Genomic DNA, 13,023 nt, shown 5'->3' on the forward strand with positions numbered 1-13,023 from the left:
CCCCCCAAGCCTGGTCTCTGTGCATGCCCAGCTCAGGCCTGCTTCTTTCCCCTTGCACCCTCACCATCCCCTCCCCCCACAGCCTCCTCCTGGTCTCCCAACCTTCAGCCTGGTGTTTTCGGACCTGCTGACCAGCAGGGACACAGGACCATGCCCACGTCCACATTCCCACTGACGTTTTCTGGTAGTGGCCATTCCTTTTTTTTTTTTTTTTTAAGATTTATTTTTATTGGAAAAGCAGATATACAGATAAGAGAGAGAGAGGGATTTTCCACCCTCTGATTCACTCCCCAAGTGGTCGCTGAGCCGATCTGAAGCCAGGAGCCAGGAGCTTCTTTTGGGTCTTCCATGTAGGTGCAGGACCCAAGACCTTGGGCCGTCTTTGACTGCTTTCCCAGGCCACAAGCAGGGAGCTGGATGGGAAGCTGGGCCACGGGGACACGAACTGGCCCCCATATGGGATCCTGGTGTGTAAGAGGCAGGGACTTCAGCCACTAGGCTACCGTGCTGGACCTGCCATTCTTCTTAAAGCGGGTGAACTTCCACTATTTATATACCACACACACACAAAATCTGTCTGAGGTCATGTGTTTGTAAATAGCTGGGTTCTGCCATTTCACAATGTAGATTCCCATAGAATGGGACTTCACAAAGTTCCTGGTCAAATGGGATTAAAGTGTAAGCAGGCACCTTGGCATAGCAAGGTAAGCCTCTGTGGTACCAGCATTTCATTTGGGTGCTGGTTCGAGTCCTGGCTGTTCACTTCTCATCCATTTCCCTGCTAACACACCTGGGAAAGCAGGAGAGGATGGTCCAAGCCTTGGGCCCCTGCCCCTATATGGGAGACCTGGAAGAGGTTCTCAGCTCCTGCCTTTGGGTCAGCTCAGCTTTGGTTATTGCAAGCTCTTGAGGAGTGAACCAGTGGATGAAAGACTCTCTGTCTCTCCTTATCTCTCTATTGCAACTTGGCCTTTCAAATAACTCCCCCCAAAAAACTTAGAAAATGATAAGTGTATTTGATGGTAAAAGAATTGAAATCCTGATGTATAGTTTTCCACAAACTGTTTTTAAATGACAGGCAGAGAGAGAGATATTTTTCATCTGCTGATTTGTTCCCCATATGGCTGAAACAGGCAGTGTTGAACTAGGTGGAAGTCAGCAGCTGGGAGCTTCTTCTGGTCTCCCACCTGGGTGCTGGGTCCCATGGCTCTCAGCCTCCCACATGGGTGCTGGGTCCCGTGGCTCTCAGTCTCCCACATGGGTGCTGGGTCCCGTGGCTCTCAATCTCCCACATGGGTGCTGGGTCCCGTGGCTCTCAGTCTCCCACATGGGTGCTGGGTCCCAAGCACTCAGTCTCCCACATGGGTGCTGGGTCCCTTGGCTCTCAATCTCCCACATGGGTGCTGGGTCCCGTGGCTCTCAGTCTCCCACATGGGTGCTGGGTCCCAAGCACTCAGTCTCCCACATGGGTGCTGGGTCCCACGGGTCTCTGGTCACTTGCTGCTGCTTTCCAGGGTGCATCAGCAGGGAGCTGGATCAGAGTGCAGTTCACACTCTAATACGGGAGCAGATGCCCCAGTCAGTGGCTCCACCTACTGCCCCACAGCCTTTCTGGAGGATGCAGGTACTTGTTGCAGAGAAGGTGGTGGTGGCGGGGGCGGGGGGGGAGTGAGAAGCAGCAGGAAGGTGGGCTCCAGTGCTTTGCTGAGTGCCATGCCCCCAGGATGCTGTGGGGCAGAAGTGAGGGAGACGGAACCGGCATTCGGACGGATGCTCTCAAGGTTGCTTGGGAGGTCCCCCCCGCCCCGCCCTCCACCAGGGTTCCCGGGCCGGAGTCCTGGCTCCGCTCCCAATACCAAGCTTCCTGCCAGGACACACCCTAGGCAGCAACTGGAGGTGACTCAGGTCCCTGCCTCATGGGAGAGTCCCCGGCTATCCAACTTCCCAGCGCTGGTCTGGGCCTGACGCCAGCTGCAGGGAGGCCTTGGGGAGGGGAAGCTGGGGACAGAAGGGTCTCTCTCTCTCTGTCTCTCACTGTACCTTCCACATCTCTCCACCTCTCATTGCTGTCTGATGCTCAGTGAGTTGAGCTTTTGGAAGGCTTTGCCCTCATGTGTACCTGTGTGTCTATAGGGCCCAGCCTGTCTCCCGCCAACAGGAGCCCAGGGCGACTCTGCCCAGCTGCCTGTGGACTCCAGCCCCCACTTCCCATTGTCCTGCGCCCCCGTCTGTGCCCTGGGCCTCAGGGTCACTCACCCCAGAGGCCACCTCTCTTTAGCATGTCCTTCCCACCCTTTCCTGCCAGCAACTACCAGTCCTTCAGGTCTCAATTGAGACAGTCGCCTCCTCCGGGATGCCTTCCCCGAACACCACCCAACCTGTGCCTTGCTGCTGTAGGCTTAGTAACTCCCTCATGTGGGCTCCCACAGCACGTACCTCCCTCAGGTCCCCCTGCGTGGGTGGGTGGGCATGGAGATCGGCACCCATCCCCTCTGCTGGGGGCGGGGGGACCTGGTGCTCTCCCGCTGTCCCTGAGGGCACGGCTGGGCTGACTCATCCCTGACCGGCACAGGACCAGTGACTTATTCCTGGTTTCCAGAGGACAGAGGGAGAGTTCAGCCAGCTGGGCAGCACAGCACTCAAGGTCAGCCCCCTGCCCCAGGGAGCTGCGGGGCCTGAGCTGGGCCTCGGGGCTGTGACCCCACGGGGCTGCCCCACAGCAACACCAGGCACGCAGGTGCAGGGGGGAACTTGGGGCCACGAGGGGGAGCAGGGAGAAGGGAGGCGTGGGGAACAGAGTGGCTCCTCTTTCCTCTTCCTCCTCCTTCACACCCTTTTTAAAGGTGTATCTTCTTTATTTGTTTATAAAAACAGAGTTATGGGCCTGGCATGATGGCTCAATTGGCTAATCCTCTGCCTCCCCAAGCACCAGCATCCCATACAGGCTGTGTTTGGTGTCTCAGCTGCTCCGCTTCTCATCCAAAGCCTTGCGACCCGGCACCCACATAGGAGACCCAGAAGAAGCTCCTGGCTCCTGGCTTTGGGTCGGCTCAGCTCTGGCTGTTGCAGCTACATGGGGAGTGAACCAGCAGATGGAAGATCTTCCTGTCTTTCTTTCTCTTTATAAATCTACCTTAAAAAAAGAAAAGAAAAGAAAAAACACAGTTACAGAAAGAGAGAGACAGAGTGTGCCCAGTGGTCAGAGCTGAACTGACCTAAAGCCGAGAAGCAGGAGCTGCTTCTAGTCTCCCACGTGGGCTCAGGGCACCAAGGCTTGGGCCGTCCTCAACTGCAGGGAGCTGGATGGGAAGTGCAGAGGCAGGACACACCAGCGCCCACACGGGAGGCCACCACATGCAGGGGGAAGAGTTTAGCCAACTGAGCCATCACACGGGGTCCAAGCCATTTTTCGCTGGGACCATCTTTTCATGTACTCTACAGTCAGAGAGGTAACGCAGCAGGGCAGGAGCTTCCGGGCACGTGACGTCCCAGGGGCACCCGTTCATTGCGACTCTGTCTCACTTCTGGCTGTCTCTGTCCACTCTCCAGGATCGTCTCCAGTGGGGAGTTGCTTTGCAGGGAAGTTTCATGAGCACAGCAGCGGGAAAAGCACCGGGCGGCACAGCAGCCCGAGGGTGACCTGAGTCGGACAGTACACACGCGCTCTGCAGCTTACCTAGGGTCCAGGAGCTGCCTGAAGGAGGTGCCACCTCGGGGCTGCCCCAGGATGAGGGCAGGGCCTGAGGGACAAGCAGCTGACAGGTGGCAGCAGTGGGAGGTGCTGCCCGTTCCAGAGCCCAGTGCTCCTGCATAGTCACTGGAACAAAGCCAGTGGCCACCTGAAGTCCCTGCACACAGTCCTACTTCTAGCTCTCCCACTACCCTGCAGCTGAGGCCATGGGTCACTATCACAATCTAGTTCAGTAACAATGGCTATCTGATTACATTTTGGATTGAATATCAACTTGGTAAGAAAGAGCCTTGAGTTTCTTGGAGACGGGTAGACAAAAACTCTTAGCCATCTAGAGTGGACACAGGCCGTGAGACAGAAGGGAGTGGGGGCTGCACCCCTAGGTGTGAGGGAGGAGGGCTGGGCTGGAGCCCTGGGTGTGAGGGAGGAGGGGCTGGGCTGGACCCTTGGGTGTGAGGGAGGAGGGTCTGGGCTGGAGTCCTGGGTGTGAGGGAGGAGGGGCTGGAGCCCTGGGTGTGAGGGAGGAGGGTCTGGGCTGGACCCCTGGGTTTGAGGGAGGAGAGTCTGGGTTGGAGCCCTGGGTGTGAGGGAGGAGGGTCTGGGCTGGAGCCCTTGGTGTGAGGGAGGAGGGTTTGGGCTGGAGCCCTGGGTGTGAGGGAGGAGGGGCTGGGCTGGAGCCCTGGGTGTGAGGGAGGAGGGTCTGGCCCCTGAGTGTGAGGGAGGAGGGTCTGGGCTGGACCCCTGGGTGTGAGGGAGGAGGGTCTGGACCCCTGGGTGTGAGGGAGGAGGGTCTGGGCTGGAGCCCTGGGTGTGAGGGAGGAGGGGCTGGGCTGGAGTCCTGGGTGTGAGGGAGGAGGGTCTGGGCTGGAGCCCTGGGTGTGAGGGAGGAGGGTCTGGACCCCTGAGTGTGAGGGAGGGGGGTTTGGGCTGGACCCCTGGGTGTGAGGGAGGAGGGGCTGGACCCCTGGGTGTGAGGGAGGAGGGGCTGGACCCCTGGGTGTGAGGAAGTTGGTGGATCCCTATGTGTCCCGGACGGGCTTCAGGTGGGCTCAATGCTACTGGCTGCAAGTCAGTGCAGGGCAGTAAGGAAGGCTGGGAGGGAGACGCAGGAGCAGGGGGGAGGCTGTGGAGGCTGTGGGTGGGGAGACAGGAGGGCCAGGCACTGGGCTGCAGCCCGACCGGTCAGTGGCCAGCACCGTGTTTGGTGTGACTCTTGGGGAATCCTTGATGGCTGGAGACTAGTGGTGGGTTAGGGCCTGGGTCATGGGGACTCCTCCTTTCATAGAAAGCCCTTTGCCTGCCTTTTGGGGTACAGGAGCCCCCCAGGTTCCCAGCCAGCAGCAGGGTGGGCAGGGTGAGACCAGTGACTTGTGCACCTGCTGTCCCTACTCTTTGCCTCCATCCCTCTCTCTCTCCCTCGCCTCTTCTCTCTCTCCCTTCTTCTTTCCTCTCTCACTGCCTGCCTGTCAGCATGGGAAGCTCCGAGCCACATCCACCTCCCTCCTGCCCTTTTTCCTGGAAGGAGAAGACAGACTCAGGTGGCCGGGAAGGAGTCACTCATGATCAACCGTCTCACTAATTTTATTCTGCAGGCATCTGATTTCACGCCGACACGATCACACACATACGTTTAATTGTGTGTCCCTCTTCACACACCTTGGCAGAAACGGTCCTCTGTTAACTCTACCCCCTTTGCCCTGGGACACGGAATAGCACGCCGGATCCTTGGGGAACACGCCACCCCAGGGCACGTGGGCTGTGCGTCCTCTTTTCTTTCCCCTAGGATAAAGAACGTTCCGATGCAGCCAGCTTTGCTGCACACTTTCATATTTTATTTTTAGTGCTTCCTCCGGGACTGGAAAGGAGCAGGAAGGCTGAGTCCCTGGTCGAATGTGCTGGTCTTACTGTGCCTCCAGCAGCTGGACATTTTGGTGTCTTTCTGCTTGTTTCCGGTTTGGGGGCTCCATCTATACATGGGGTGTCTGAAGGGTTTACCCTGGCTTGGAGAGGAGGGGACATGGGGAGTGCCATCCCCTGCCTCCGAGGTCCTTGGACGTGGCGTCTGCAGGACTCGCTGGTTTCCTGCTTAGCGGGACTAACGGTGCATCCGCATGGTCCTGTGGATCCAGTCGGTGAACTTGCACACTTCAGTGTAGACGCCTGGGTCGTTGGGCTGGCCGCACGGGAACGTTCCCCAAGACACCAAACCTTGTAGAGTGCCTTTGCACACCAAAGGTCCCCCCGAGTCACCCTGGAGGACAAGCGGGGCGGGTGGGGTGAGCGCCTACCCAGGCTAAGCCTCTTGAGTCCCCAAATAAGCTTTCCCTGCCACAAGGCTGCACCGGGGACTCCCACCCTGGCCAATGAGGAGAGACTCATTGTCTCTGGGGACCGATGGGAGAGCAGGAGTGAGTGCCGTTATTCATGGGATAAACCAGTTCTTGGTACAGCCAGCAGCTGGGACCTGGCGCAGAAGCCTAGTGGCCAAAGTCCTTGCCTTGCATGCACCAAGATCTCATATGGGTGCCGGTTCATTTCCTGGCTGCTCCACTTCCCATCCAACTCCCTGCTTGTGGCCTGGGAAAGCAGTCGAGGACGGCCCAAAGCCTTGGGACCCTGCACCCGTGTGGGAGACCCAGAAGAAGCTGCTGGCTCCTGGCACTGGATCGGCTCAGCTCTGGCCATCGCGGTCACTTGGGGAGTGAATCAGTGGACAGATGATCTGCTCTGTCTCTCCTCCTCTCTGTATATCTGATTTTTTGATAAAATTAAATAAATCTTAAAAAAGAAGTGGAGCAGCTGGGACATAGACCGACACGCACACGGGACACCAGTGCCGCAGGTAGAAGGCTAGCCAATGATGCCACGGCACCGACCCCTCATAATTATTTTTTTAAGTGCTGCCTTTGGGGGCTGGTGCCGTGGCACAGCAGGGAAGGCCACTGCCTGTGGTCCTGGCATGCCATATCAGAGCAGGGGTTCTAATCTAGGCTGCTCCACTTCTGATACAGCTCCCTACACATGTGCCTGGGAGAGCCATGGAGGATGGCTCCTGTGCTTGGACCCCTGTGTGCACATGGGAGAGCTGGGAGAGGCTACTGGCTGGCCACTGCAGCCATCTGGGGACGGGACCAGTGGATGGAAGACCCTTCTCTCTGTCTCTTCCTCTCTCTCTCTAATTCTGCCTGGCAAATAAGTAAAATAAATCGTCAATATTGCAAGGACTGGTGCAATGGCTCAACTGGCTAATCCTCTGCCTGCAAGTTCCGGCAACCCATTCAGGCTCTGGTTTGGTGTTGTGGCTACTTGGGGAGTGAATTAGCAAACGGAAGCTCTTTCTCTGTCTCTCCTCTTTGCAAATCTGCTTTTTACAATAAATAAATAAGTAAATATCCTTTTAAAAAGGATGTGATCCATCCAGATGATGAGTGAGCCCCTGTGACTTCCCTAGCCCACCCCATCTTTCTCAGATCCCTTTGCCCCAGGCCCCTCAGGGTGCCCCGGGAGTAGGCTCACATTGCAGGCGTTGGTCTTGGAGTCTGGGATGCCAGCACACAGCATGGATTTGCCCAGCAGGTCCTTGTACACCTTCTTGCAGTCCTCGAAGGAGACAAGGTTGACGTCTGTGCACATGAGCTGCGTCGGGAAGGTCACTGCGGGGGTGGGGGACAGTCCCTAGTCAGACACCTAGCCTGCCACAGCCCGAGCTCCCAATGGGGAGTGGGCAGAGTGACAGGACCAGGAAGGGACTGGACCGGAGGGAGGAGGGGCCCCAAGTGTGAGGGAGGAGGGTCTGGGCTGGACCCCTGGGTGTGAGGGAGGAGGGTCTGGGCTGGACCCCTGGGTGTGAGGGAGGAGGGATTGGGCTGGAGCCCTGGGTGTGAGGGAGGAGGGTCTGGGCTGGACCCCTGGGTGTGAGGGAGGAGGGTCTGGGCTGGAGCCCTGGGTGTGAGGGAGGAGGGTCTGGGCTGGAGCCCTGGGTGTGAGGGAGGAGGGGCTGGGCTGGAGCCCTGGGTGTGAGGGAGGAGGGTCTGGGCTGGAGCCCTGGGTGTGAGGGAGGAGGGTCTGGGCTGGAGCCCTGGGTGTGAGGGAGGAGGGGCTGCACCCCTGGTCTGAGGGCCCATGGTCAGGGCGGCTCCGCGGGCGGGGAGGCCTCACCGTCCGGGCTGGTGGTGGTGCCCCAGCCGGACACGGTGCACGAGGTCCCTGGGCGCTCGCAGCGGGTGGGCAGCGTGACCTTGCGCACGCTCTGGGACAGGCGCGCGCGGCTGTTGAGCTTCACCAGCATGATGTCGTTGACGTGGGTCTGCGTGGAGTAGCCGGGGTGGCGGAAGGAGCGCGAGGCCTTGATTTTCTGCGCGTTCCTGTCGTTCAGCTTGTCGCTGCCCAGGTGCACGGTGTACTCACTGGGGGAAGGGAGCGGCCATCAGAGAGACAGAGGAACGAGAGAGTGAGAGCCCAGCGAGGGCGAGCGGACGGCGGGCGCTGGGGAGGGGTGGGGGGCGGTGGGCATGACCCGGGGTGCAGAGCCCACCTCATCTTGCAATGGGCGGCCGTGAGCACCCAGCGCTCGTTCAGCAGGACGCCTCCGCAGTGGAGCTGCGAGCCCCTGAGCAGGGCCACTTGCCAAGGGTGCGAGCCCCGCTGGCAGGGGACCCCTTCGATGATCTTGTCGCCTCCGCTCTTGTCGCCTTGGGCTGCAGAGGCAGGCATGGAGACATGTGTGGGTGTCCGGGCGGGCTGAGGGTGTGGGGGAGCCTCAGAGACCACCAGGAGGGAGGGCCAGAGAGGCAGAGATGCGGCTGCGGAGAGAGGCGCGCGCGCGCATGTGTGTGTGTGTGTGTGTGTGTTGTATAGGTGGGCGGAGCTGAGGTCAGGGTGGGCTGGGGAGGGGAGAAGAGGCTGGACAGAGGGTGGAGGATGCGAAGATGGAGCTGGGGGGACATCTGAGGTGGGGGTGCAGGACTCCCAGAGCCACACAGGCTGATGAGCTCTGAATACAGAGTTTCAGAGTTCCACTGCCAGCTGCACTTCCCAAACACCTGCACCATCTGGGTCTGGGAGCCCCAGGGAGTGTGGGATTCCATCAGGGCCTCCCACAAGGGTAGCAGGGACTCGCGTCCAGGGGCCATCCTCCGCTGCTTGGCAGGATGCATTACTGGAAGGCAGTGTGCCCACCTGGGCAATCCAAGCCGTGGTTCCCCTGCTGCCCTACAGTGTCCACAGAGCCTTCTCATGGACTGGCTCACCTCTCAGATGCTCACAGCTCCTAGGGCTGGAGCCAAGCGCTCCGTCCAGGTCCTCCACATGGGGTGGCAGGAACCCAAGTCCTAGAGCCACCTGCTGCCGCCTCCCAGGGTGTGCACGATCTGGGAGCCGGAATCCTAGGTGTGCCGCCCAGGGCTGCAGGCATCCGCAGGAGATTGTAACCACCATGCCACCTGGCTCTCCCAGGACACAGGTGTCTGACTCAGGGACTCCTTGCAAAGGTCAGTGGGGATGCCTTCCAACCTCGCACTCACCTTGGGCAGCAGAGCCTAGGCCTGAGGCCAGCAGCAACAGCAGCAGCACTGGCGGGAGCGGGTGACCCGCCATGGTGTCCCTGAGCCTCTCAGGGGTGGCCAGTGGAGCTGGGGTGGAGAAAGGGTCCAGTGAGCTGGAGACTCAGGGGTCCAGCCCCTCCTGCCTCACACCCAGGGGTCCAGCCCCTCCTCCCTCACACCCAGGGCTCCAGCCCAGCCCCTCCTCCCTCACACCCAGGGGTCCAGCCCAGCCCCACCTCCCTCACACCCAGGGGTCCAGCCCAGCCCCTCCTCCGTCACACTTGGGGTTCAGGTCTCCAGTCCCCCTGTGCATACAGGAGTGCAGGTGCAGGGACCCAGGCTCCCACTCTCCCATTCTCCCAATGGAACCTGGATTTGCAGTTTCTCCCCCCTCAGAAGGGACACTTCACGTCTCAGGCCTGCATCAAGGACACAGTCCCCACTCCGCCCTCCAATTGTTGGCAAGCAGGGGTCCGCTGTGCTGCCCATGTTAGCCCAGTATTTCCCACCACCGCGGGGACTCACCGTGCGAGTGAGGGTCGGATCGGGCCTGCGCCGCGGACTCGGGAGGGAGCCGGCGGCTTCTGTGGGCCTTCGGCTGGGCTGTCCTCTTATAGCGTCCCCCCCCCGCCCGCACGCCCGCCTCCGCGCCCCGGGGAGCAGGCGGGGCCGGCTGCCGGCTGCCTGCTGCTGGCTGGCTCGCCTGGGGACGCCCCCTCCTTGCCTCTGCAGCTGTGGTTATCTGAGCCAGGGGCCCCGCACCGCCCTTCTCCCCAGAGCCGGGTGGGACGGGCGGGATCCCGGCGTTTGCCCCGCCCCCCGCACATTCTGGCCACCCCGCCCTGGCCCTCAGACCCTCCGGTGGCAGGTCCAGCCTGCTGATGCGGGAGGGACCGGGCGCTCCAGTTGCTGTTGGGGAGGACCCTCTGAGGACACTTTTGGGTCCCTACCCGATGAAGCTCATCTGGCGGTCGGAATTGCCCAGGCTGAAGGAGGGTCTTGTCCCGAGTCTGAACTTGCTCCCCATCTTAAGATGAGAAAAATAAGGAGGGAGCTTTCTCGAAGTGCACCTGCTGAAGGCTTGCTGCACTCAGCTTAGTCTCTGTTCTCTTACTCTTTTGTCATACATCTCTTTTAAGGACTTATATCTTTATTGGAAAGGCAGAGTTGAGAGAGAGAGAGAGAGCGTGCGTGAGAGAGAGCGCTTCTGTCTGCTGGTTCACTTCCCACGGGGCTGGGCTGGTTGGAAGTCGGGGGGCTTCCTCTGGGTCTCCCAGGTGGGTGCAGGGGCCCAAGGCTTTGGGCCATTCTGGACTGCTTTCCCAGACTATAAGCAGGGAGCTGGATGGGAAATGGAGCAGCCGGGACATGAACTGGCACCCATGTGGGATGTTGGTGCTTGGAGGTGGAAGATTGGCTGGTTGAGCTGTGGTGCTGGGCTGCTTGGGATATTTTAATTACAATATGCCAGGGTGAGCCTGTTTGTTCATGGGGTGTGGGTATTCATGCACAAACTATTGGGGCTGGGGAGCTGGGCTCACACTTGGACCAAAGCCTGAGCCGCCTGCCTGGGTGGGGGTGCTGGGCCGATGAGTATGGAGTGCCAGTGTGGATACCATGGAGGGGGTAGTGAGGGGGTGTGAGAGCGGCATGCTGAAGGAAGAGAGGGAGGGAGCCATGTGGCTTCTGGGGGCGATGACCCCGGGAGAGAGTCAGGCATGGGGCCCGCCCAGGAGGAAGCGCAGAAGCAAATGAGGCAACGGAGGAGGGGGCGGGAGGAGAGGCCAGGGCTGTGTTGGACCCATATGACCTTGATCCTCAGAGGTTGAACTCACCATTCACTTCCTTCCTGAGTCCTGGAAGTGCAATGGGCTTTGCTTTCTAAATGAGACTTTAAAAATAAAATAGATGGTTATTCTCTCCATCATCCCTGAGCTTAAACCTTCATCTCACGCCCGTCCCCCGAGCTGATTCTGGGATTCCATGAGAGACATGACAGCTACTGCCCACCCTTGGCCCTCGCTGCCCCCGGGAAGCCCAGCATGGACCAGTGATGTCAGGGGCACCACTGGGCCCAAAGTCCTTCCCCTCAAGGACACACAGGGCAGGGCGGGTGGGGGGCAGAGCTCACTTTGTTGCTGCTGCCACGGGGCAGGCTGGGGGCGGGGTTCCTCCGAGTGGAGATTTGGAGCTTTGGCAGCCCCAGTGAAACCAGGGCAGGAAGCAGTGAGTGGACCAAGCGCCAGTGGCCAGAGCAGGACGTACAGACAAGGTGGGCATTAGCTGGGTCGCTGAGTGGGGAGTGCACACCTTCACTTGAGATTCTTTTTCAGGGTTCTTGTCTAACTTGAGGTCCTTCTAACCAGAATCATCCTCCGTAAGACCTCCACACTGAATCCAAGGCAAGCCTCAGTCACAGAGAAAGAGACATCTTCTATCCGCCCATTACTCCCCCAGTGGCTGTGGTGGTGGAAGTCGGGCCAGGCTGAGGTCGGGATCTCCATCCGGGTCTCCCACGTGAGCACAGAGGCCCAAACACTTGGACCAAACTCTGCTGTTTTCCAAGTACGTCAACAAGGAGCCGGATCGGAAGTGGAGCAGTCAGGAGTTGAACCAGTGCCTCTAGGGGATGCTGGCATCACAGGCCACAATGCCAGTCACCTCCCCCAAGTCCAGTTCTAACTGAAATCTGTATCTTGAAGCCACATCAGTCCTGCAGGCTCAGCTGGCACCTTCCTCCAGGTACTACACGCACTGGGCGTCGGCTGTGTTTCAGGCAGGGCTGGGTGCTGGGGTTGCGCTGAAACACAGCTGGGGGCAGCCCCTCACCCAGGAGCTGACTTTCCCAGAAGTCCCCCTCAGACACAAACAACCCAGTGAAAACAAGTCGTTGGCTCACAGTGAGAGCAGATGGGCTGGAGGGAAGGTACAGACATTATAAAAGGAAGGAAGTGGGGCCCAGCACTGTGGCATAGTAGGCTAAGTCTCCACCTGTGGCGCCAACATCCCATACAGGTGCCAGTTCAAGTCCCAGCTGTTCCACTTCCTAGCCATTCCCTGCTTATAGCCTGGGAGAACAGTGGAAGATGGCTGTAACAGTACTCTCCCCAAATGGCTGCGACAACCAGGCTTGGGCCAGTCCGAAGCCAGGAGCCAGGAGCTCATCCGAGGCTCCCACGTGGGTGCACTTGAGCCAGCTTGCAAAATCTGTGTGTATGTGTGTGTGTTTTTAAGATTTATTTATTTTATACAGAGAGGAAGAGATTCAGAGAGGAAGGTCTTCTGTCCTCTGATTCACTCCCCAAGTGGCAGCAATGGCTAGAGTTGAGCCAATCCAAAGACAGGAGCCAGGAGCCTCTTCCAGGTCCCCAACACGGGTGCAGGGTCCCAAGGCTTTGGGCCATCCTTGACTGCTTTCCCAGGTCACAAGCAGGGAGCTGGATGGGAAGTGGAGCAGCTGGGACACAAGCTGGTGCCCGTATGGGATGCCGGTGCATGCAAGGGAGGATTTAGCCACTTGAGCCACCATGCCGGGCCCATTCTTAACTCATCTTGACCCTGATTCAAGCTCAACCCTGAGCCCCCAGCCTTCCATTCAAACTCACCCTTGACCCAAAACCTTGAATGTCCCCACAGCCTCAGCCCAGATGTGCCTTATGTACAACCCAGCCTTTACTCTCCCCCTTGTCTTCTTCCAGGAAGTCCACCAGGCTATTCTCCCCGTGACTGTCCCTGCTCCAAATCCCCTGCTCGTGTGCATCCAGGACACGCCATTCTTCCAACTCCACA

General features: G+C 59.2%; 1 protein-coding gene across 1 annotated transcript; it reads right to left on the bottom strand.

The window, feature by feature from the left end:
* Positions 1-5,717: 5,717 nt before the first annotated feature.
* LOC101536049 (kallikrein-7) lies at positions 5,718-9,312 on the bottom strand. The gene is made up of 5 exons (XM_004596947.4): positions 9,214-9,312; positions 8,226-8,388; positions 7,850-8,097; positions 7,208-7,344; positions 5,718-5,942 (listed from the first exon to the last, which is right to left on the bottom strand). The coding sequence occupies exons 1-5, from the start codon at positions 9,284-9,286 to the stop codon at positions 5,787-5,789; spliced, it is 777 nt and encodes a 258-aa protein (XP_004597004.2). The 5' UTR covers positions 9,287-9,312; the 3' UTR covers positions 5,718-5,786.
* Positions 9,313-13,023: the final 3,711 nt, after the last annotated feature.

The sequence above is a fragment of the Ochotona princeps genome, chromosome 16, assembly GCF_030435755.1.
Source record: "Ochotona princeps isolate mOchPri1 chromosome 16, mOchPri1.hap1, whole genome shotgun sequence".
Taxonomy (NCBI): Eukaryota; Metazoa; Chordata; class Mammalia; order Lagomorpha; family Ochotonidae; genus Ochotona; species Ochotona princeps.